The sequence below is a fragment of the Gavia stellata genome, chromosome Z (assembly GCF_030936135.1).
Source record: "Gavia stellata isolate bGavSte3 chromosome Z, bGavSte3.hap2, whole genome shotgun sequence".
Lineage (NCBI taxonomy): Eukaryota > Metazoa > Chordata > Aves > Gaviiformes > Gaviidae > Gavia > Gavia stellata.
Window position 1 is genome coordinate 17,097,698 of NC_082637.1, and position 21,889 is coordinate 17,119,586.

Sequence of the window (21,889 nt, forward strand, 5' to 3'; positions counted from 1 at the left end):
CCGTGCCCGGCGGGCACTCGGCGCTGGCTAGGCCTTCCGCCTTCTCCCGCTCCTGGGATTCGGCGGACGCTGATTGGCTCCTCCGCTTGGGGCGGGCTCTGCCGCCACCTTGCTATTGGCGGGGGTCGCGCTGACTGCCATCACACCCGCCAATGGGGCTGCGGCTAGGGTGCGGGAGGCTGTGGCTGGCCGCGGGGCGCGAGGGCTGAAGCCCGGGGGAGGCGCGCGTGGCCGCCGGGGGCTCGGTGGGGCGGGGCCTGCGGGAGCCCGGCGGAGCCGGGGGACGGCGGGGCGGGGGACGGGCGCGGGTGGTGGTTGCCCCTTGCGGCCGCGGTGGGCGGCGAGAGGCCTCTCCTGCCCCTCGGCAGCGCGGCCCCGGGCGTGTGGCTGGGCCGCCTCCCCCTCAGCAGGAGCGGGGCCTTGTCTGTGGCTGCGGGCGGGGACCGAGGGGCAGGGTCGCGTCCTTCTCTGCGGTTGTCATTTTTGAGGAAAGATATGTAGCAAAGTGCACAAGAGCGTCCCGCTTCTGTGTTACCTGGAAGCGACCACTGCTGTTGTCCACCAAACACTCCTCAGATCCCCCTTTCCTGAGATGGCTGCAGCGAGATGGTGGTTTGGCCAGTGCTCAGTCTGCTCCTCCAGGCTATCTGAATTGCCGTAACACTGCTCTGCTTGCTTGCATTTGTGTATCGTCCACGTAGGCAAGAAAACAAATGTCTAGTGCCCCAAATACAGCGAGTTGCTGTTGTAGTCCAGGGGGATAGTAGTAATAAGATGGCTTCGTTGAGGCAGATTTATAAAAAACAGAACTGCAAATCATATGCATATCACAAGAGATGCATCCAGTGTTACAAGCTGATGAGTAGTTGACTGTGTCTTCCAAGAAAATCTGGGTAAATAACTGAAGTAGTCCAGTTTCCATCATGAGCCTACTCATAAGTGGCAACTTGAATCACTTCTGTCTGCCTTCCTTGGCTTCTCGGTTTTCTTTGAGGACTGTGCCTTTCATTTCTTCCTCCAATGCAGTCATGCTCTTATGGAATGTATGCTGTTCTGTTGGGCTTTTTTCCGCAATATTACTGAGTTTTTTAAATTAGAGTACTTGATGAATGCTGCATCTGCATTTAGCTACACAATAAATTCATGCTTTTTACTAGTTCTGCACTGTCTATTCATGACAATAAACTAGCTATCATAAGTTGTATGTTTTCTCATTCATGTTTTTAAATGTTCTGAGAAAGACAAACTTCTTAAAATTTCTTAGATTTGATGGGGGGAGGTTGCTCTATTATTTTGAGGGGTTTTTTTGTAAGATATCCCTACAAACATTCAATGTGGAAGTAAATTGCATTTGGGTGGGTGGAAATCATGAGAGTTGGGGGTCAGAATTTTGTTTGTTTTAACTTTTAAGGAATTATGCTTTTAACTGCAAGTCATCTGTCCTTTTATGATGTGTCAAAAATGGGTAAGAAGAATTAAACAGTGAAGTAAATGGCTGACAACTTCACATGTGAGACTTTATGTGGAATACCAGATGACAGAGAAAGGCAGGAGGTGCTGGTCATCGGTCTTAGACCCACCCCACCACCCCCCTTACCCTCACAGGCTGGTTTCCTCTGTTCCCTTTAAGACCCTGATAGGTGTTCCAGCACCTGCTTGGCAAAGCAGTGATAGCAGGTAGAGCTAGACTTCCAGAAGCAGTTGCTTCTGGTCTTCTTTTTTCATACTCTTGGAAAAATGACTCCTCCATGGGCCAGTTTTTCTGAGATGCCAGAAAGAGTGTGTTTTGTGGTGAAAATAGGAATCCCACAATTTCCTGTAGTTGATGTTTGTTAGCCATAAGAAAATAACTTTGCTTTTATCATAACCGGGTAGTCCTGCTCTCTACTTCTATCAAACCCCATATACCCATATGTGTGTTTGTTATAAGTGAGGTAGAATTTACACAGGCGCACAGGGGAGTTAGCAAGCCTGGTGGCATCAGCTCAGATGTGGTTAGTACATGTAAGGAACAGTTTTTTGTGCTCAGGACTTTCCAATTCCAATCACACACACAAAAAAACCTGCGCCAGAAGTCAGGGAGCACCTGCTCTCTAGTTTCTTCTAGCACTCTGAAGAAAACTGCTGCTTTGCCATGCCAGAAATTTCCATCTCTATATTCAATGTTTGGTTTGATACTAGCTGCTCTCCTGGCTTTCTTCCTTTTGTACCTACTAAATATAACAGTATAGTGAAGGTTATGCCTCAGATTCCTTTAAAAATCATTGAAGCCTAGTCAGAAACCACATGTTCTTCAAAGTTATCTAGACTGTGAGAGGAAACAATGTTTCTGCGGTTATGTGACTTTGAAACATGGAATTCTCAGTGTGAGCCCTGTCAATGTGGGTGTTGAAGATGAGGGCTGCTGCACAGCGCTGAAGTCATTTGGCCTGGAGTTAATTTGTGAAATGCTTTCATTGAAGCATTCGGACTCTCTCCCGAGGTTCTTTTGCATAAGCAGCAGACTAACATCTGTGTCTCGTCCACAGGCATAGAGTTCTGCTAAACCTCTTCAGGTTTGAGAACCTCTGTAGTGCCCACCCCCAGCTATGTTTATTGTATAAGTAAGGGAGGAAGGGCTATCGGATTACAAGTGTACCTCTCTTTCAAAAGGTTGGCAAAGAATATTTCACCTTGCAGGGGGAGAAGTGGAAGTAGTCTGGGTGAATAAGACACTCTTTGCTCTTGGGTGTGACAGCACATCGAATCCCTGGCAACTCCTATGTACTCAGAAGCTGAAAAGTGCTGCTTTGTTACATCCTTATTTAAAGGATGTAAACATCTTATGTTCACTAGGTGCAAAACGTGACAAATATGAAAATTTTAAGAACTGTTCTTCCACCAAGTGGATTAGTGGAATTGCGAGAAGTAACTGAATGAAGATTCTGACATTATGCTGCTGAGGTGTTGAATAGTTAGCTGTGGAGATGTTACATCCCTGCAGTATTTGCTTTGAGGGAGGTGGGTCTCTGCTGAATCTGTAGAATAAGGAAATACACTTACCCACTTTGACTGTTTTTTTGTGTTTGTAAGTAAGGCAGTATTCCACATCATTCCACATAGGATTAACCCTACCATTTCCTACCTGTCAGCTAAAATCAGGAAAACCTATTACCAAGACAGTTTAGTGTTTCTATGGGTTTTGTAGTCCCTGAAAAGTGCTAGTTAGTTCATGTTTGTATACTAACCTGACTGTGCATAGTATTTACTGAGTGGCGCAGTATTCTTACTCTCATACCACACCTCTTGCAGACTAGTCCTTTTGCCATGGAAGCTGAAGAAACGATGGAATGTATCCAGGAATTCCCTGAACACTATAAAGTTATTTTGGATAGACTGAATGAACAACGTGAGCAAGACCAGTTTACGGATATCACTCTGATTGTCGATGGTACGTACAGGCCTGAGAACCAGTTGGTATACAGAGAATTCTGAAAGCTGTGCTGGGAAGCTGTTGGTTTTGTGATGGGTCAGCTGTCAAACTGGGCTGCTAAAGAATTCTCGGTTCTGTACTAGTGTGCAAGTTCCTTGCAGAGTTCCATTTAAAATCTCAGGGTGAACAGAGTCTCCAGCAGTGATTAATAATTTTGCTTCTGCTTTTCCAAACAAGGGGATAAATATTTTCAGATAGAAGCCCACTTTGAAACTGCTGTGCTGTATTTAACGTGTTTTCTAAGGATTTCCCAAACATTGTTAAAATATTTTTCCCTAGCTTGAGCTGACTGTTTGCATGCAGAGAACTTGTACAAATATTGTGGTTTAGGAAAAAAAAAAATCTTGAAATAAGATTTACTTCTTGCTTCTCTGGTATCTGCCTACTATTTTAATACATACTTAAAATAAGATAGAAGCACTCACTTTTCTTGTTATATGTGTTCTAAGGACATAAGTATTAGTTTAAAAGGATGACAGAGTGTTGTGTTTTAACCCCAGCTGGCAACTAAGCACCACACAGCCACTCGCTCACTCCCACCCTGCCCCAGCAGGATGGGGGAGAAAATCAGAAAAGTAAAAGTGAGAAAGCTCATGGGGTGAGATAGGAACAGTTTAATAAATGACATGAAATAAAATAAAAAATTTAACGAAAATGAAAATAACAACAACAAAAATAAAGCCCAAGAAAAACAAGTCATGCAAATGAAAACAGTTGCTTACCACCCTCCGATCGATGCCCAGCCTGTCCCCAAGCAGCAGTCTCCCAGCCAGCTGTCCTGGCTGTGTCCAGCCTTCCCCCTAGTTCATATGCTGAGCATGACGTCATATGGTATGGAATATCCCTTTGGTCAGTCAGGGTCAGCTGTCCCAGCTGTGTCCCCTCCCACCTTGTCGTGCACCCCCAGCCTACTTGCTGGTGGGGTGGGGTGAGAAGCAGAGAAGGCCTTGACTCTGTGTAAGCACTGCTCAGCAAGAACGAAAATATCCCTGCTTTATCAACGCTGTTTTCAGCACAAATCCAAAATACAGCTCCATACTAGCCACTATTAAGAAAATTAACTCCACACCAGCCACAACCAGCACATTCTCCACCCCTTATTCCATACCATTCATGTCATGCTCAGGTAGCACACTATCCAATACATTCTCATTACCTACCATCACCCTTCCCATCCTTTGATACAGTACACAGATACCATTCCCTGAGTCTATGGATCACCCCTGTGAAGTGTCTGAAGAATGTCCATAAATATCCACAAATGTCTACAAAATGTCCATTGAGTTCATTTAGTCCATACTTTGGGCTCCATCTGTTATGGTGGTCACTCAGGATGGGAGAGGTGGTGTGTTGCATGGAGTTACTGGGCACCACAGCCAGCTCAGGTTGGGTCACTGCTGCACTTGCACTGCTTCTTGTAAGGCTTGTCCTCCATTGGTTCAGGTGATTCCTGCTATAGTAATTCCTGTAACATGCAACTCAAATCATGGGTTACAACAATTTAAAGGTATTCCATTATGATCTCCAACCCTGGTCCCTTTGGGCCAGATTATAGGGTTTAACATTGCAATGAACTCCTCCTTTTGCTCCTAGCCCGACTAGCAACAATGGATTCCTGGTATAGCAATTCCCATAACAGGCAACTCAGATCATGGGTTATTTTCACCAAGAATTAATCACCTTGAGGTATGCACTGGACTCCCCCATCCTTCTGCATTATGCACCAAGTGCACCCAGGTCCTTGAGCAAAAACAACCCTGCGAATAGGTTTACCTTTTCCTGAGGAAGGAATAACCAGACTGTTTTTCCCAGCAAGTTCCTTATATGTACTATGGGGATCTTATCTCCTTCCACAGTGCGCAGGGGTTTTGATTGGGCAGGGCCAGGTCAATTGGCAGAGCCTCTAGTGTTAACTAGCCAAGTGGCTTCTGCTAAATGTGTATCCCAATACTTGAATGTCCCAGCACCCATTGCTTTCAGTGTAGTTCTTAAGAGTCCGTTTTATCATTCAGTTTTCCTGGAGGCTGGTGCATGGTAGGGGATGTGGTACAGCCAGTCAATGCCATGCTCCTTGGCCCAGGTGTTAATGAGATTGTTTTGGAAATGCGTCCCGTTGTCTGATTCAGTTCTTTCAGGGGTGCCATGTCGCCATAAAACTTGCTTTTCAGATAGTGTTCCAGGCAGTGGCATGGGTCACGGGGTATGTTTCCAACCATCTAGTCGTTGCTTCCACTGTTGTAAGCACATGCTGCTTCCCATGGCAGGTTCGTGGTAGTGTGATACAATCAACCTGCCAGGCTTCCCTGTACTGATATTTCAGCCACTGTCCTTTATACCAAAAAGGCTTTAGCCGCTTAGCTTGTTTGATTATGGCGCATGTTTGACATTCATGGATAACCTGTGCAATGGCATCAGTAGTCAAGTCCACCCCTCGATCATGAGCCCATTTGTATGTTGCATCCCTTCCTAAATGTCCTGATATGTCATGGGCCCATCGAGCTATAAATAGTTCACTCTTATGTTCCCAATGCAGAACCACCTGAGCCACTTCAATTCTAGCAGCCTGGTCCACCCGCTCATTGTTTCGATGTTCTTCAGTGGCACGACCCTTGGGTATGTGAGCATCTATGTGATGTACTTTTACAACCAGGTTCTCTACCCAAGCAGCAATATCTTGCCATAATTCAGCAGCCCAGATGGGTTTACCTCTGCGCTGCCAGCTGCTCTGCTTCCATTGCTGTAGCCACCCCCACAGGGCATTTGCCACCATCCATGAGTCAGTACAGAGATAAAGTACTGACCATTTTTCTCGTTCAGCAATATCTAAAGCCAGCTGAATGGCTTTTACCTCTGCAAACTGACTCGATTCACCTTGTCCTTCAGCAGTTTCCGCGACTTGTCGTGTAGGACTCCACACAGCAGCTTTCCACCTTCGATGTTTTCCCACAATACAACAGGATCCATCTGTAAACAGGGCATATTGCTTCTCAGTCTCTGATAATTTATTATACAGAGGGGCCTCTTCAGCACGAGTCACCTCCTTTGGCGACACTCCAAAGTTTCGGCCCTGTGGCCAGTCCATGATCACTTCCAGGATTCCCAGGCAGTCGGGGTTTGCCATGCGAGCCCGTTGCGTTATCAGTGCGACCCACTTACTCCATGTAGCATCAGTCGCATGATGCGTAGAGGGGACCCTCCCTTTGAACATCCAGCCCAGCACAGGCAATCGAGGGGCCAAAAGGAGCTGTGGTTCAGTACCAACTACTTCTGAAGCAGCTTGAACTCCTTCATATGCTGCTAATACTTTTTTTTCGGTTGGAGTGTAACGGGCTTCAGATCCCCTATATCCCTGGCTTCATGAAGAAAATTAACTCTATCCCAGCCAAAACCAACACAAGTAGCTAGTATGGGGCTGTGTTTTGGATTTGTGCTGCAAACAGTGTTGATAATACAGGGATGTTTTTGTTCTTGCTGAGTAGTGCTTACACAGAGTCAAGGCCTTCTCTGCTTCTCACCCCACCCCACCAGCGAGTAGTCTGGGGGTGCACAAGAAGTTGGGAGGGGACACAGCCGGGACAGCTGACCCCAACTGACCAAAGGGATATTCTATACCATATAATATCATGCTCAGCATATGAACTAGGGGGAAAGCTGGCTGGGATACTGCTTCTTGGGGACAGGCTGGGCATAGATCGGAGGGTGGTGAGCAATTGTTTTCATTTGCAGCACTTGCCTTTCTTGGGTTTTATTTTTCTGTTGTTGTTATTTTCCTTTTCATTACAATTTTTATTATTATTATTATTATTATCATTATCATTTCATTTCATTTATTAAACTGTTCTTATGTCATCCCATGAGCTTTCTCACTTTTACTTTTCCGATTCTCTCCCCTGTCCCACTGGGGCTGTGTGGTGCTTAGTTGCCAGCTAGGGTTAAACCATGACACTACTATGAAGAAAATTAACTTTATCCCAGCCAAAACCAGCACATGGAGATATAAGTGCCTATCTCCTTAGAAAAGGTGGTATCTGACAGATCACCTAAGATTTCTTCTTACCCAAATATGTCTTGGAACAGTTGAGGACTTCAAGAAAGATAGGCAGTGTCTGCTAGGACAGACTTAGCTAAAGGAGTACCACCTGATCTTTAAAAGAACTCACTTGAAGGAAAAGGGTCCTACAGAGCCCGGATTAGAAGAAAGTAGGCAAATGAAGGAAAAATGACTCTTCAGGAATTGCCGTAGTTTCACTGACAGCCCTTGCACAAAACTTATCCTGAATGTTTGTTCCTGCTCTGGTATTAACAAATCCATGTGTTGAGCTCAAAGCTGGTTTTGTGTGCAGCTGTGTAGTTCTGATCCATGTTGCTTCTCTTATCCCTGTCCCATGGAGCCTTGTGAATGTTCATGCCTGTGCTAGGAGGAAGGCAACATAGTGATGGGGAATACACAGTCTGGAAAACAGGAAGAACAGAGCAGAACAACTTCTGTTCTGCAGCAGTGTTTATGCTGGCAGAAGTGGTGATAAAATACATCAGTCTGTAAGAGCAACAAAAACCAAGGACAGCCTGGGTAAAACCTGAGAGCTGAGCCCAAGACATACAGGAAAAAGTTTGCATAGGAATTTCCCATAACTTAAAGATCTGAAAAGAGAAACACTGGAGTGAGTGAGTCCTCCAACTGATTGAGTTGCAGAGCTTCAGCAAGGTCAGTGATGTCAGCAAGCGTCTGCATGAGAAGGGACAGGCTAGCTGCAGTAGTATGCCATGTTACAAAGAGACATACTAAGTGACTATATGCTGCTGGAAAGATTTGTAGGCTGGATGATCTCTTCTCTGCATCTGCACTTACTCTGCACTGTGAGTGAGGAAGGTGTTATCCTAAACCAAAATTTTTGTCTCTCTTTGCAGGTCACCATTTCAAAGCTCATAAAGCTGTTCTTGCTGCCTGTAGCCAGTTCTTCTACAAATTCTTCCAAGATTTCACTCAGGAGCCCTTGGTGGAGATTGAAGGTAATCTGATTTGTGCAAATAAAGACCTTCAGAGTTATGTGCCCAAGCTGGAAATGAATGTAGCGTCCTTGGTACGGGCTTACATACATGCTTGGTTGTATCAATTAGCTTTGTAGATCTCTGCTCTTGAGTTGTTCTGAGGCAGCTACCGCCACTGGAAAAAAACTTCCCCTGAAGAAAAATTAAAAAGAAAAATAACAGTCTTGAATTAAATCTTTTGGAAGGGAAAGTGTGGGGTTCTGTGGGCATTTTTTCCTTTTTTTTTTCTTCCCCCAATACATTACTAATGGAGGTCAGGCAGACCCTGTATGTTTTTAGTGACATATAATCTTTTCCCTGATAATAGCCATTCTGGTCAGCTGAAGAAGGCGGCTCCCAGTGATGGCCAATGGCAGATGCCTTGGCTGGGGTGCAAGAACAGGATAGACACAGAGCAATACTTGCCTGGTAGGCAGGGAGCAAATTCCTGGAGCAGTACTTCAGCCTCCAGTAACTTGCTGCTCAGAGGTCTCTTGAGAGAGGTTGTATTTTTATGTTTAAATCTATACTTTTTGTTATTCAAACACCTTTTTGTCCATCTTATCCTTCCTTTTATCTTTGTTGTGGATAACTATGTAGTTGTTCCAGATTCACATGTTTCTATAGTAGACTTTTTATTCCAACATGAGCCTTTTAAGAGTGTCCTCTTTATGAAACTGGCAGCTACAGTACTGTGAGCAAAATGGTGAGCAGGCAATTGTGCAAGATTCATCAGATAGATGAAACTGAGGAATTGCTAAAAGAAACTGTTGTTTTTCTTGCCTATATACAGGTGTAAGTAACATGGCATTTCGTCACCTAATTGAGTTCACCTATACAGCAAAACTGATGGTCCAAGGTGAGGAAGAAGCAAATGATGTTTGGAAAGCAGCTGAGTATCTACAGATGTTAGAAGCGATCAAAGCACTTGAAATCAGGTAAGCACATAAGCCTCTTTTTCTTCACAATACTGAAACGTAGAGTCAGAAGAACCTTTTACAAGAGCTGTCTGCCAGTGTTTTGCAGTGCTGTTCCTTTTTCTGGAACCTCCTAAACTTGCATGAGACCATATACTCTTCTACTATAAGATACGGGTCAGAATTACACAGTCTGAAAAATGAATGTCACATTCTTTGGGCTGGAACTTGATGACAAGTGACATGTTGCAGACATTGTAGGGTTGTGACTTTGTGGTAACTAGTACTAGGTCTCTGTGCTATCTGACTGCCCACACCTGATTGACAGCTGGGTGTACAGTGACGATGTACCTCAAGTAATTAGACCACATTAATAAGCTTGTGCTGGTCTTTTGATTTCATGCAGATTTCTGCTGATTATGAGAGAATAAGCAGTGACCTTAAAACTTCTTGCTGCAAAATTAACCTCTCAAACTTCCTGAATGAATGTAGCTTATTATCAGTTTTATAGGGGATCAATAGTTAATCAAATGTTGCTCTGGCACCTTTTATCCAGTACCAGGAACTGTACTCCATCTCCAAAATCCAGCGTGAGAAAAGCACGTGCCAGTCCCGTCATGCTGTTTTTCTTTCCCCTTCCTTCCCTTTCACTTTCACGAAGTGCTGTCACGTTCTCATTCCTTCTGCATGCTACGCTGTTCTGCTGGCATGAAGCAGAGGGAGGGGCAATAAATGCCTCCAGCATTATGGGTATCCTTGCTTTCTCTTCTAGACCTGCAGAAAGGTCTTTGATTCAGGCTAAGGAAAGACTAGTGCTTCCTTTTTATCTCCCCATAGACACATTAGCCAAGGAGAGTGGCGTTGGCCCCAAGTTCCTCCAGTAGCCAGCTAACATTCTGTTCAAAAAAACCCTCTGTGACATGATACAGTGGAAACTTGGTTTTCAACATCAGCATTTATTTCCAAATTAACGTACTCTGTGTTTATTCTGTGGATCTGCAGTAGGGCTGAATAAGTATGTAATTTTTTTTTAATAGGAAAGATATGGGATTGTGCATTTCCAGTCCTACCCTCTAACCCCACAAACACACTTTTTTTGACATTATTAAGATTAAGCATGGTACCACAAAAATAATTTTTTTTTTTTTAATTCAGGAGAAAAAGCAGACCTTATCTGTCTGCTTGAGGATTTTAAAGGAAACTTGAAACTGAAAAAGTATGTTCTAATCAGTATCACTTTTGAGTCAGTGTACACTGGTAGAGCTGTTGAACCAGGATTCAGATCCATCCATCAACCTAAACTGTCCAGCCTGCAATTATTTCCCACTATTGTATAATGTTATGCAGTTTGTTGGTTATGCGTCACTAGTAAACGCTGTATGTCTTATGTTACAAGGAAACAAATGTTTCACTTAATGAACACACATGCAAGTCAGTCTATTCTTAGAGTTATTTCCATTGTTCATAGATTTTGAGAAGTTTTTTGTGGGGGTATGTTTTGGGTTTTTTTGGTTAGAAAGACAAACTTTTGAGTACCCCTGTTAGTCTCTGTTTTCTCTTCCACAGTAAGAGGGGGAAGAACTGCAATACAACGCCTCAGTCAGAGGTTTGACTGAAAGGGGTAGGCCTCAGAAACTTCAGCTGAAGTAGAGATGATTATAGAACTATTTGCATAATGCATCAAAGAGTTGCACGTCACATAATCTAGACTAGAAAGAAAACAACCAGCTGTTATTCCTTAAAGTGCAGTTGTGTTGTATGTGTGTATGCCCATTCAAAGTTTCACACCATGTGGTCAAGGATGGTAGTCTCCTCTTTGAGCAGATTATTCTTTTGGTATGTGATCCTGGAGCTTCTTGCAGTAATGTGCAAAGTAACTGTCGCCTTCTAGACATCAGAAATCCAGGCTAGGCGAAACTGTAAGTTTAGCTGCTCTGTCTTCCTGTGTCTGAACAGAGTAAGACGCAATTCAATAAGCTGTATCCTGCATTAGATCATTAGCCACACATCTCTGACATATGACTTACAGATACTGGGCAAAGCCTTATTTCTCCTATTACCAGAAAACATGAAAGTAATAGGAAGTAGATTACCTGAAAGGATTCATCAGGCTGCAAAGGAAGGTAAAAGCACAGCTTACTCCTGTCAGTCTGATTTGAGGGGAAGAAAGCCACTCATTTTTGAAACTGATAATCAGTAGTAAAACCTGCAGCACATAAGTGCTGTGGATGATCTTGAGGGTGTGACTTGAAAGCACTGGCCCACTCAGCTCTGTCTGTGTTTGAGATGGGGTGCTATCCCTGATATCTTGGGGGAAGGAGGTTATGTGTATATGATGCAGGGAGAACAGGAACAGAGCTGAGGTTTGTGTTTAAGCACAGAAAATTAAACTAGAATACTCTTTCCACATCCCAGTGGCTTTTATTTTTACCTCAGCTGTTAGATATGTGGTTTCCTAAGTACAAGATGTTACAATAATCATCGTGTGAAGTCACAGCTGTAGTGTTTTCTAACAAGCTGTAAGCGCTGCAGGCGATTGCACACACTCCAGAGCTTAAGAGGTGAATAGCGTAAGGAAGGACTTGAATCTTATTTCTGAGTAGGCAGGCCAAAGAACTCCTTCCTTTGGGGAAGTTTTCTTTCCAAGTACAGAATTTCACAAGTTTCTTAGATAAACCTACGTCATTAAGTTAATTGGCCTTTCTTCTTGATAGGTGCTTTGTATCATTCAAGCAGGGCTATTTAAAACACTTTGGTAGCCTTGTGTCAAAGGCTCTGCAGCTTTAATTATGATATTTTACAGCTCTAAAGAGTATAGATTAAGGACAAATTAGCTGCTGACATGCACACAGATTATGTGGTCATTTCATTCATTCAGCTTCTTTGAGAAACAGCTGGAGAGTGCTGGATGCAGAAGCTCACTATTAGGCAGGAATTGTTATGTCAGTGCTTATGGATCTTAACTGTGTTTATACAAATGCTTTACAGGAACAAAGAAAATTCATCACCCTTAGAATCAAATCAAGCACAAGGTAAAAATAAACCAAAAAAGAGGAAGATAGCTGAAACCTCTAATGTTATCACAGAAACACTGCCATCTGCAGAATCAGAGCCTGTTGAAATTGAGGTTGAGATTGCTGAAGGGACAATTGAAGTGGAAGATGACAGCATCGAAACGCTTGAAGAAGTAGCTTCTGCAGAACAATCCATAAAGTACATACAGACAACGGGTACATCAGATGAATCTGCTTTGGCTCTTTTGGCAGATATCACCAGCAAGTATCGTCAGGGAGAGAGAAAATGCCAGATCCAAGAAGAAGGTGATAGTGCAACTGATCCCTCATGCAAACAGGTAGAAGGTATTGAAATTGTGGAACTTCAGCTGTCACACGTGAACAATTTATTCCACTGTGAGAAATGTAACCGTTCGTTTAAATTGTTTTACCATTTTAAGGAACACATGAAAACACACTCTACTGAGAGTTACAAGTGTGACATATGCAATAAAAGGTACCTACGAGAGAGTGCTTTGAAACAGCACCTCACCTGTTACCACCTTGATGAAGGTGGTGCCAGCAAGAAGCAAAGACCTGGCAAAAAAATCCATATATGCCAGTACTGTGATAAGCAGTTTGACCACTTTGGACATTTTAAAGAGCACCTCCGGAAGCACACAGGTAAGAGTACTGCTATAGTCCTGTCCTTGTGGCCGTGGCTCTAGCATTTTGGGTTTTTGCACGTTTTGGGGAAATAGAGAATATGCTGAAGACAACACAAGAGTCCTGAGTGCTATAAATACTTGGCTTCTCATTACAACTAAAATGCTGGTTTATCTTTTTGTTTGTTTGTTTATTTTGTTTTCCATTGATGTAAACTTTTGAGGGATTGAAGTGACTAAAAATAGGCATCTCAAACCAAAAAGGACTAATGAAACTTCTCTCTCAACTCTATTAAATCTTAAAGATTTTTTTAAAATAGTTTCTTAAGGCATGTTTCCTTCTTCAGTTCTACTAGTAAATGTTTCTGTTGAAATATGATCTGAACTGTGAGCTTCTCGGTGGAATACTGTTTAGTAGGTTTCTTTATCTAACAGAACTTATGAGCAAATGCCTATTAATGCATTAGGCATAAAATACCCTCTAAAAATTCACTGTTGAACCATTTGGTTTTGAAAGTTTCATCCTTGTTCTTGACATCTCATCTATGATTTGATTTTTCTTTGTTAATTAACACAGCAAAACTTTTCTAGTGACTATAGTACACTTTTTTTTACTGTGAAGTCTGCCTCTTTGAAATCTGGATAGCATCTTTGGAGTACAAAATTACTTGTGTTCCTTCTTTCTTCTTTATAATATGAGAGGTTAAGATGCTACTTCTTCATCTCAAAGAAAAGTCTACTATCTGAACAGGTACTGAGCATTATACAGATAACTCTGAATGTAAAATATACGTGGTCCTGACCTTCCAGATGTTTTTGTTTAGTTTGTCAGTCATGAGTCATCAGGAAGGATTAAATGGAGGGCAGCAGCCCTATTTCTTTCACAGCTTCTTATTGTTGTTAAAGCCTGTTAATTCGAACTTCTTTGTATCTGTGTATGGGACTGCTGAGTATTGATATATGACACTATGTCCAGTCTATTCCCAATAGACCCTTAAAAGTTCCGTTTATAAACAGTCTTTGGCAAATCATTATTCCTTATGAAGCAGGGAGTGTTTCTTCATTATGAGCAATCCAAAACAAGGTACTTAACAAAAGTCTTTCCACAGAACAGTTCGTGGCAGATTAGCAGAGTAACCCAAATATCACAATATGTTGGTTGCTGTTGCAACGAAGGATTCTGGGGACAAAGCAACTTAGCATACCACAGGAGGTACAGAGTACTTTCTAAATATGTATTGATACAACAAGTATAACGCATGGAATCTAATTACTTCCAGTTTAGCATATTCAAAAGCCTTAAGCTTAAAATCAAAACAGATACTGCCATTTAACTGTGGTCTCCTAAGGTCAGTGGAAAAACTCCCATTCAGCCAAAGGCTTTCTAAGTTCTGAATTCTGTATAGCACTGTTTGAATGCTAAAATGAAATTAAAAGGCCTGGGATAAAATGTCCTACAAAGTATTTGTTCCTGTTGCTGCTTAATCACAACACCAGCAATAATGGGAAAGTAGCAGTTGGGGCAGAGATAGACACCTTATCAGTGTTGGTAGTTGTTTTTGATGTAGGAATTTGACATTACCAATAGCTATTATCTTTGTCTCAATAAAAGAAAGGAAGGAGAGCCATGGAGATTCTTTCTTACTCATGCGTACAGTGCCTTAAGCAGCTTCTGAGTCTCTAAAAATTACCTCCAAAATGTCATGTAACTCTGAAAGTATTAACAAAGTCATCTCCAGAACTTATAAAGAGGAAGGGGTTTTAGTCTGATCTAATTATTATATTTTTCCCCCTTATGAGAACCTCCCTCTTTGTAAAATCTTACTTAGATGGGACTAAACTCATAGTTGGATGACACACGGGGGAGCAGAAGCAAGTTGTCACCTTTAGCAGAGGAGTTTAGCCCCACTTTGCCAGTGTGTTTCTCCAAGAAGAAAGAGGAGAGAAGACTGCTGGCACGCTCTCTGTGTTTTCCATCACTGGTACAGCCTAGGGCACAGCGCTAATTTGCACTGTGCAAGAAGTCACACAATGTCTTTTGGCCTTTGGATATTGCCACCGTTATCTTGGAATTGTCACTTTCAGACACTTTCAGCAGAATATGTTGGAGATTACTGAAGAATTTGAGTAAGAATAGAATAAATCTGTTTCTGACTGGTGCCTTGCTCCAAATGACTATTTAAATGTGACCAGATCACAGGGCAGGTGAAAGTCTGTGGTGTGAGTTTTGCTCTGTAGTATCCATTGGTTGCTTGGGTGAAGTCCCTAATTTTTGGCCTGCAGGACTGATGGCAGTTCTGCATCCTCTGCATTACCTGTACAACAGTCTCCAAAACCACAGCATTTTGTAACCGTTAAGGGGAATGTTACCACCATTTAACATTTTTCTGTAGCCTTTAGGTGTATAAGTGAGAATTACAGGCTACTTGTGGATTTCTTTTTAAAAGCTAATTAAAAACTTCTGAATATCTTTATTTCTGAAAATACAGGTTTATTGGCTTTCCATCTCAATAGTCAATAACTATTGCATTCCTGAAAACACAGGCTTTTGAACTAGCTAGGATAGATTCTTATGTTATTTACTGAAATGACTCAGCCTCTTTTGGAGTTCATTAAGCTGTTTGTTTCAGTAGTGATGTTGGTGTCAGTACCTCTGCAGATTAATTACTGGACTTTCAGAAGAAACACACTGTTCCTAATTTTTTGTACTTCAATTCCCTTGAATTTCATTGTGTTTGTGCATGATGAAATCGGTAAACACAGACACCAGTTGTTCTTTGTTACTGCTTGATGACAGTAATAACAATATACTACTTTGGATGAAGAAGAGAAAACAGGACCTGTTTTCAGCCTCCCCTGCTGGCGTCCTTAGCTGGCTTCTGTGTTTGGTGCCAGGTTTGAAATGAAGTGGCCAAACTGAAAGGAATTTTTATCTTGCTTGTGCCCATTTATGTCCCTCTGTGCTTTCTCTTCGCTGTATTTGGGGGGTGGGGAGTCTTTTTTCTTTTAATACTGTTGCATTGTTATTTTGTGGTCATGCCCACTTCTTTTTCTGGAGCTCAGTTCCAGCTCTCAAGCATAAGCTGTTCTTGTTCTTGAAAAGAAAACTTTGTATTATTTAAATACTTCCTTCTTTAATGTACCTCTTTGTATATTTACTAATGTTGATTCTTTAATTGTAAATATTATCGGATAAAAAGAGAAAAATAGCTGCTATTTCTTTAAGATACTTCATCAGAATTGTAATCTAACTTCCATAAAAACTTAAATGTACATTAAATAGCACTGGTAATTGTTACATTTTTTTTTTTCCTAAATGAGAGTTATGACTCCACATTAGGTTTTTGCCTTTTTATTTACTTATATAAAGTTTACATAGAATGTCTTTCTCTTCTTATGTAGAATAATCCAGTTGGCTACATCTTTACAGCGTATTTATCAACCCACACAAAAGGAAGAGGGGAAGAAGAGAGAGCTGACAGAAAACTGGCTGGTTTTATACAGTTACAAATCCCTGTATCTGTCTTAACAGGTGAAAAACCATTTGAATGTCCAAACTGCCATGAACGTTTTGCTAGGAATAGCACACTCAAATGTCACCTGACGGCCTGTCAATCTGGAGCTGGAGCTAAAAAGGGAAGGAAGAAGCTGTACGAATGTCAGGTGGGTAATGGAAGTAGCAGAGTCTGAGGCTAGATACCTCCTTCCTGTGCTGAGGGAGTGTGGGAGTACTGAGTAGGAAAGGCAATGAGAGTGGGCTTATGTCTCCAAGAACTACTTTTAGTAAAATAAATATAAGGATCGCATTCAACCACAACATGCAGATAAATTCTTCTATCTAAGTAGTTCCATTATAAATATGGTATTACTGATATGGAGCCTCATAATACTTATAACCAGAGAGTTTCTTATGGGTGGGTAGGTGTTCATCTGCATTTTACTGATCTTTCTGCTTCCTTTTCAAGGTGCCTGATACACTGACCTAGGCTTTTCCCATTTGTGAGCATGCTTCACTAAAGTCCAAAATACAAAGTACTATTTTATTTCCTATTTTATTATTCTTCTGTTTGATACCCAATATATTGACTTTGTCTGGAAAGTCATTCCAACTTATGATGGCAATCTGTAATGCCTTTTAAGCAAATATAAATGCTGTAGAGGGATAGCTAGGGTACTTGGTCACTATATGTAACTGACATTTGAAAAGCTAAATCTTGCTTAGCTTTTAAAAGCTGATTCTGAAAAGCTAGAAAATACAAGAGCTGAGGTTGGTTGTAGCATTTTTATTTGCTCTTTTTCCTGCCCCACTGCTGTGACAACCTCAAATAAGAACACATTTCTTTTTTTTTTCTTATGTCTTCTTTTTTTTCTTATGTCTTCTTTTTTTTTCTTATGTCTTCTTTTTTTTTCTTATGTCTTCTTTTTTTTTCTTATGTCTTCTTTTTTTTCTTTCCTTTTTTTTTTTTTTCCTTCTTCTTTTTCCCTTCAGGCTCTCACCTTATTTAGTTCACAGAATGTCTGTGGTTTGAGGTTAAATTGGGTTGTGTAGTGAAGAAAACTGCTGGATATCAGCTTTATTTGTTCCAAAAGAGAGAGTGATCTTATTCACAGGAACCATTGAGTACTGCAGGAGATGAATTAATTTAGTGTTGCTAATCAAATAATTTCATCAAAAGTTTCACAGATGCCAGTGCATCATTTAGTTGTTATACTAGTCTGAAGTTAATTCTTGGGAGCATACTTAAAGATAAGTTTGTTCTGAATGTGAGAATTACTGTATAACAGAAAGTTGTACCTAACAGCTTCATTGAACATACTGTTTTGTCTTTGTGACCCTTCGGTCTAATCGCTTTGTGTCATAGCTTTCTCTTTCTAAATCAATACCATATCCTCTCACAGATGTTCTGAATGTGGATTAGTGTTTCTTTAGCCCATGGAAACTACAGCAATTCTTGGATAAATTTTTCATGAATTTTTCTCTCTTTAGAACTAGATTTGAATAGGGTTCAATAAATAAACCTTGGCTTACTGAACAAAGAGGAGAAAATAAAGTTGTGCTTGCTTGGTGAGCACTTTTAGTGCTCCTCAGTGTATGCGTGTATGCCTTGAGTACTGAATTAGGCTCCACATGGCAAGAACAGTAATTGTGTGCTTGGTCATTACTGATAGTCATTACATTTATCTATGACTAAGTAATTTTGAGTGCTTATCTGTAAAGTTAGTATTTGAAGAAGTGTATGTGCAACTTCTTTCTAAAGCATGAGCCTGGGGGGAAAAATGCATGGCACTAGCATCACAAACCTGTTTTAACAGACTTCAACAACAAAATGGAGATATTTGGTTCTACTACACAGACCTGTTCTTGAGTTAATCCCTATCAGATACTCCATCATCCTTCTGTGCTCTTGCTGAAAACTATGAGGAGATGGAACATTCTATTTCAAAACTATTTGCCAGCAATGAAGGGGTGTTGAAACATGTGTTCTTTGCAGCTTTCTGCAGCCAAGAACACTTGCATGGACAAAGACTCCTGAGCCTGTTTCTTTACTCTGAGCCTGACTCTACCCCACTCTTCTCTCTCTTTTACCCTAGCACCGCATTCATTTCTGCAGTCTTGTGTGTTGTTTTCAGGCTACTTACCTCAGCGCCAGCTGAAGGGAAGGAAGTGTGCTCAAGTGCTTTGTGAAAATAGTGTGTCTGCAGTTGAGGCAGTACTTCTGGTTGGAAGAGAATTAAAGGGATGGAGTTTTATGAGAGTTTTTTCTGCTGAAATCGCTCAAGTGTTTTTCTTGAAATGGCAAAACAGGAGAGTTCAGTCTAGCCAGTTAAACCTCACAATGCCATGAGCAAATGAAAGCTGATAAGGAAAAGTTGGCTAGTAGTACTGCATCTAGAACTTCAGTAAAAGGTCAGTTTGTATTACGCTTTAATTGTACAGCATTATTACATAAACAGCTTTCCATCCCAAACTCTAGCACCAGACATTTATTGGGGCATGATACTGTACGTACATGAATTTTATGTAAGGTTAAAGTAAAAAAGCTTTCAAATGCTGTACTGACTCATAGATTTTGTAGGTATCCTGTGGATGCACAACTCAAAGTAGCACACTGTTTTTTAAAAAGAAATAAATAAATACCAGGTCATCTGTTCCTCTGAAGCTGACTTCTCAGCTTTTACCTCTGATGTATATGTTTTTTTAATCCAAGTAGCAAGAAGCTACACTGTGTGAAGCCATGAACTGAAATAGGCCCTATACTTTGTCATATTTCTGTTGGCACTGTTTAACACGCTGTATTTTTTATTTCAGGTTTGTAACAGCGTGTTTAACAGCTGGGATCAGTTCAAAGATCACTTGGTAATACACACTGGTGACAAACCTAACCACTGTACCTTGTGTGATTTGTGGTTTATGCAAGGCAGTGAGCTGAGAAGGCATCTCAAAGAAATGCACAATATTTCAGAACGCATAGTGACAGAAGAGGTTCTTCCAGTGGAAGCTGTGGAAGCTGAACCAGTAACATCAATGACTATAATAGAACAAGTGGAGCAAGTCCATGTCCTGCCAGTAATTCAGGTACAAGTGGATCCTGCACAGGTAACTGTGGAACAGATGCACCAGGATCTCATCCAGGACAATCAAGTGAAAGGCACGCAGATGGAGGAACTGCAAGAACAGGTGCAAATTAGTTACTTGGAAGTTGAACACATTCAGACTGAACAAGGTGCTGAAGTTCATGTGGAGCAGCTACATGTTGAGCACGTAAATCAAATACAGATGGAAGAAGTACAGGCAGAACTTATAGATGGAACAGACCTTGAACAAGTAGAATATGAAAGTGTTGATCAAGGAGAAGCAGAAGAAAGGGAACCTAATCAAGTAAACGATGCAGATAAGGAAGATCGTGAACAAGCTGAAGACTTAAAAACTCAACATTTAGTGGACACGCAGACTGAAAAGGTGGATGACTAGGACAAATAACTGTGCAGGTTTAGGAGTGAAATACCAAATTATTTTTGTTAACTTTTACATTGATTTTTGAACCGTCAGTGGTCATCTTTCCAATATGCTGTCTTTAGGAAGCTGGACAAGTGGACCAAAATTAGCTTTCTTCATGTACAGCTAAACTTCTCTCTTATGTGAAAAATAACTTTCCCATTCATGTAATACCATGGAAGAGAAACTACCACAGACACGGACAGCTTTGTGAGGATTTTAATAATGAATAGCTTGTATCATTATTACACCATACCTGGGTATATGTAAGAGTAACTTCACCTCTTTTCCTCTTGCAATAGAAGCAAACTCTTGATACAGATTTGCAGGGTATCTGTGGCAGAAGAATCAGGAAAATCTGCTGGGTTCTGTTGTAAGTGGCAATTGGGTACCTGTGCATTTTTGGATCAGACTGTTTCCTGTATCCTAACAGCGGTCCCTAACTTTCAGGCTGGGGAAAAAACTTTGTTGCTGGAGGTCTCTGAGCACAAAAATCCTGTGCCTTTTCAACACTGACTGGTTAAATTTCCACAAGGTTCAGAGAGTGTTCAAGAACCTAGTTCAGTAAAAGGCAATGTAGGTAATGTTATAGCGCTTTATATTTTTGCTTAAAATTGTCAGCTACTGAATTTTTTTTTTTTTTTTTTTTTGGCATTAAATTTAGAGGCAGAAACAGATTCCACATGGAGGCAGCAGGACACTCTAAATGGAACACTTTAAAATAGGAAAAGCACGGTAGAATCTGTGGTAAACATGAGCTGGAAGAAAGCTACCAGCAGACTCTTCTTTTATAAATTGTCAATTTTGAAAACGAATATGTTTAAACATAAATATAGAGGAGACTTGTCTATATGGTATCAGGTTCCTGTTTTTTTGAAACGACATTCTGACACTTGACACAAAGATGTGCTAAACATATAAGTAAAAGCCATAGGTATGAGTGCTAACTGTGGATTGACAGTAGGCGTGTAAATAATTTAATCAATATTAGACAATAAAACAATACCAACCATGAAATGTTGCATTATTTGTTTCATCCAATAAATTAGGAACAACTGAGTGACTGGCAATTGTAGTGCCAGCTCCCAGCAGTAAGAGTCAATCTCATTTTTAATAAGGTTAATAGCTCTTTACTGTAAAGTTAGATTTGTTTAGAAAATAATTGTCTAGCTTTTATGTTCAAGGATGCTAAGGACTTCTAATTCTTAGTTATTGCCTTGAGATTAGAGGTGCTCCACACTTCTGAAAAACCTTCTTTTCAAAGCCTTAACTGAAGGGAGCAATTTTTGCAAGGACGTTCCCTAATGCTCTTGGTAATCCTGTCAATCTTAGTTAAAATCAGGCTTTGCTATTCAGTCTTTTCCAAATGCAGAATTATTTCCTGGAATTTGTGCTTTTATTTAGTCTCGTTCAAAATTATTCTTGTGTTTCATCGTAGCCTTTGAGAAACTGTTGCAAAACAAACATGGATCTCAATTAAAATTCAAACAATTTGCTTAATGTAACTTGCATTCTTTTTTATGACATTTTGTGTTTTCTGAGATGCAAGTAATACATTGAGATTCTGTGCAGAGGGAAGAATGCGGCGCAATGTTAATCATGAAAGTAAAAGTTGGCTATTGTATTTATAGCTGGCTTCTGAGAAGAAGCTTGTCTTTCGATAACATGGCGGGGACAGGCCTGCTTGCTTAGCTCCATAACTCTAATTTCTTAGGTATTTGTGCATATAGACACAAAGTCTGTATCTGTGGAATTAAAGGAACTACCTGGCTGTGTGTTTAACCAATGAAACTAACTTTTAGGTAATTTAAGTCCAG

General features: G+C 41.0%; 1 protein-coding gene across 2 annotated transcripts; it reads left to right on the forward strand.

Annotated features, from left to right (window-relative positions):
• Nucleotides 1–3,303: 3,303 nt before the first annotated feature.
• On the forward strand, nt 3,304–20,349 carry ZNF131 (zinc finger protein 131). 2 transcript variants are annotated; one of them, XM_059833971.1, is made up of 7 exons: nt 3,307–3,430; nt 8,381–8,482; nt 9,294–9,438; nt 12,406–12,769; nt 12,872–13,094; nt 16,608–16,738; nt 19,386–20,349. In XM_059833971.1, the coding sequence occupies exons 1-7, from the start codon at nt 3,307–3,309 to the stop codon at nt 20,046–20,048; spliced, it is 1,752 nt and encodes a 583-aa protein (XP_059689954.1). In that variant the 3' UTR covers nt 20,049–20,349. The 2 variants fall into 2 exon arrangements, with proteins under 2 accessions (XP_059689955.1, XP_059689954.1); XM_059833972.1 differs by having other exon boundaries at nt 3,304–3,430; nt 12,406–13,094.
• The last annotated feature ends 1,540 nt before the right edge of the window (nt 20,350–21,889 follow it).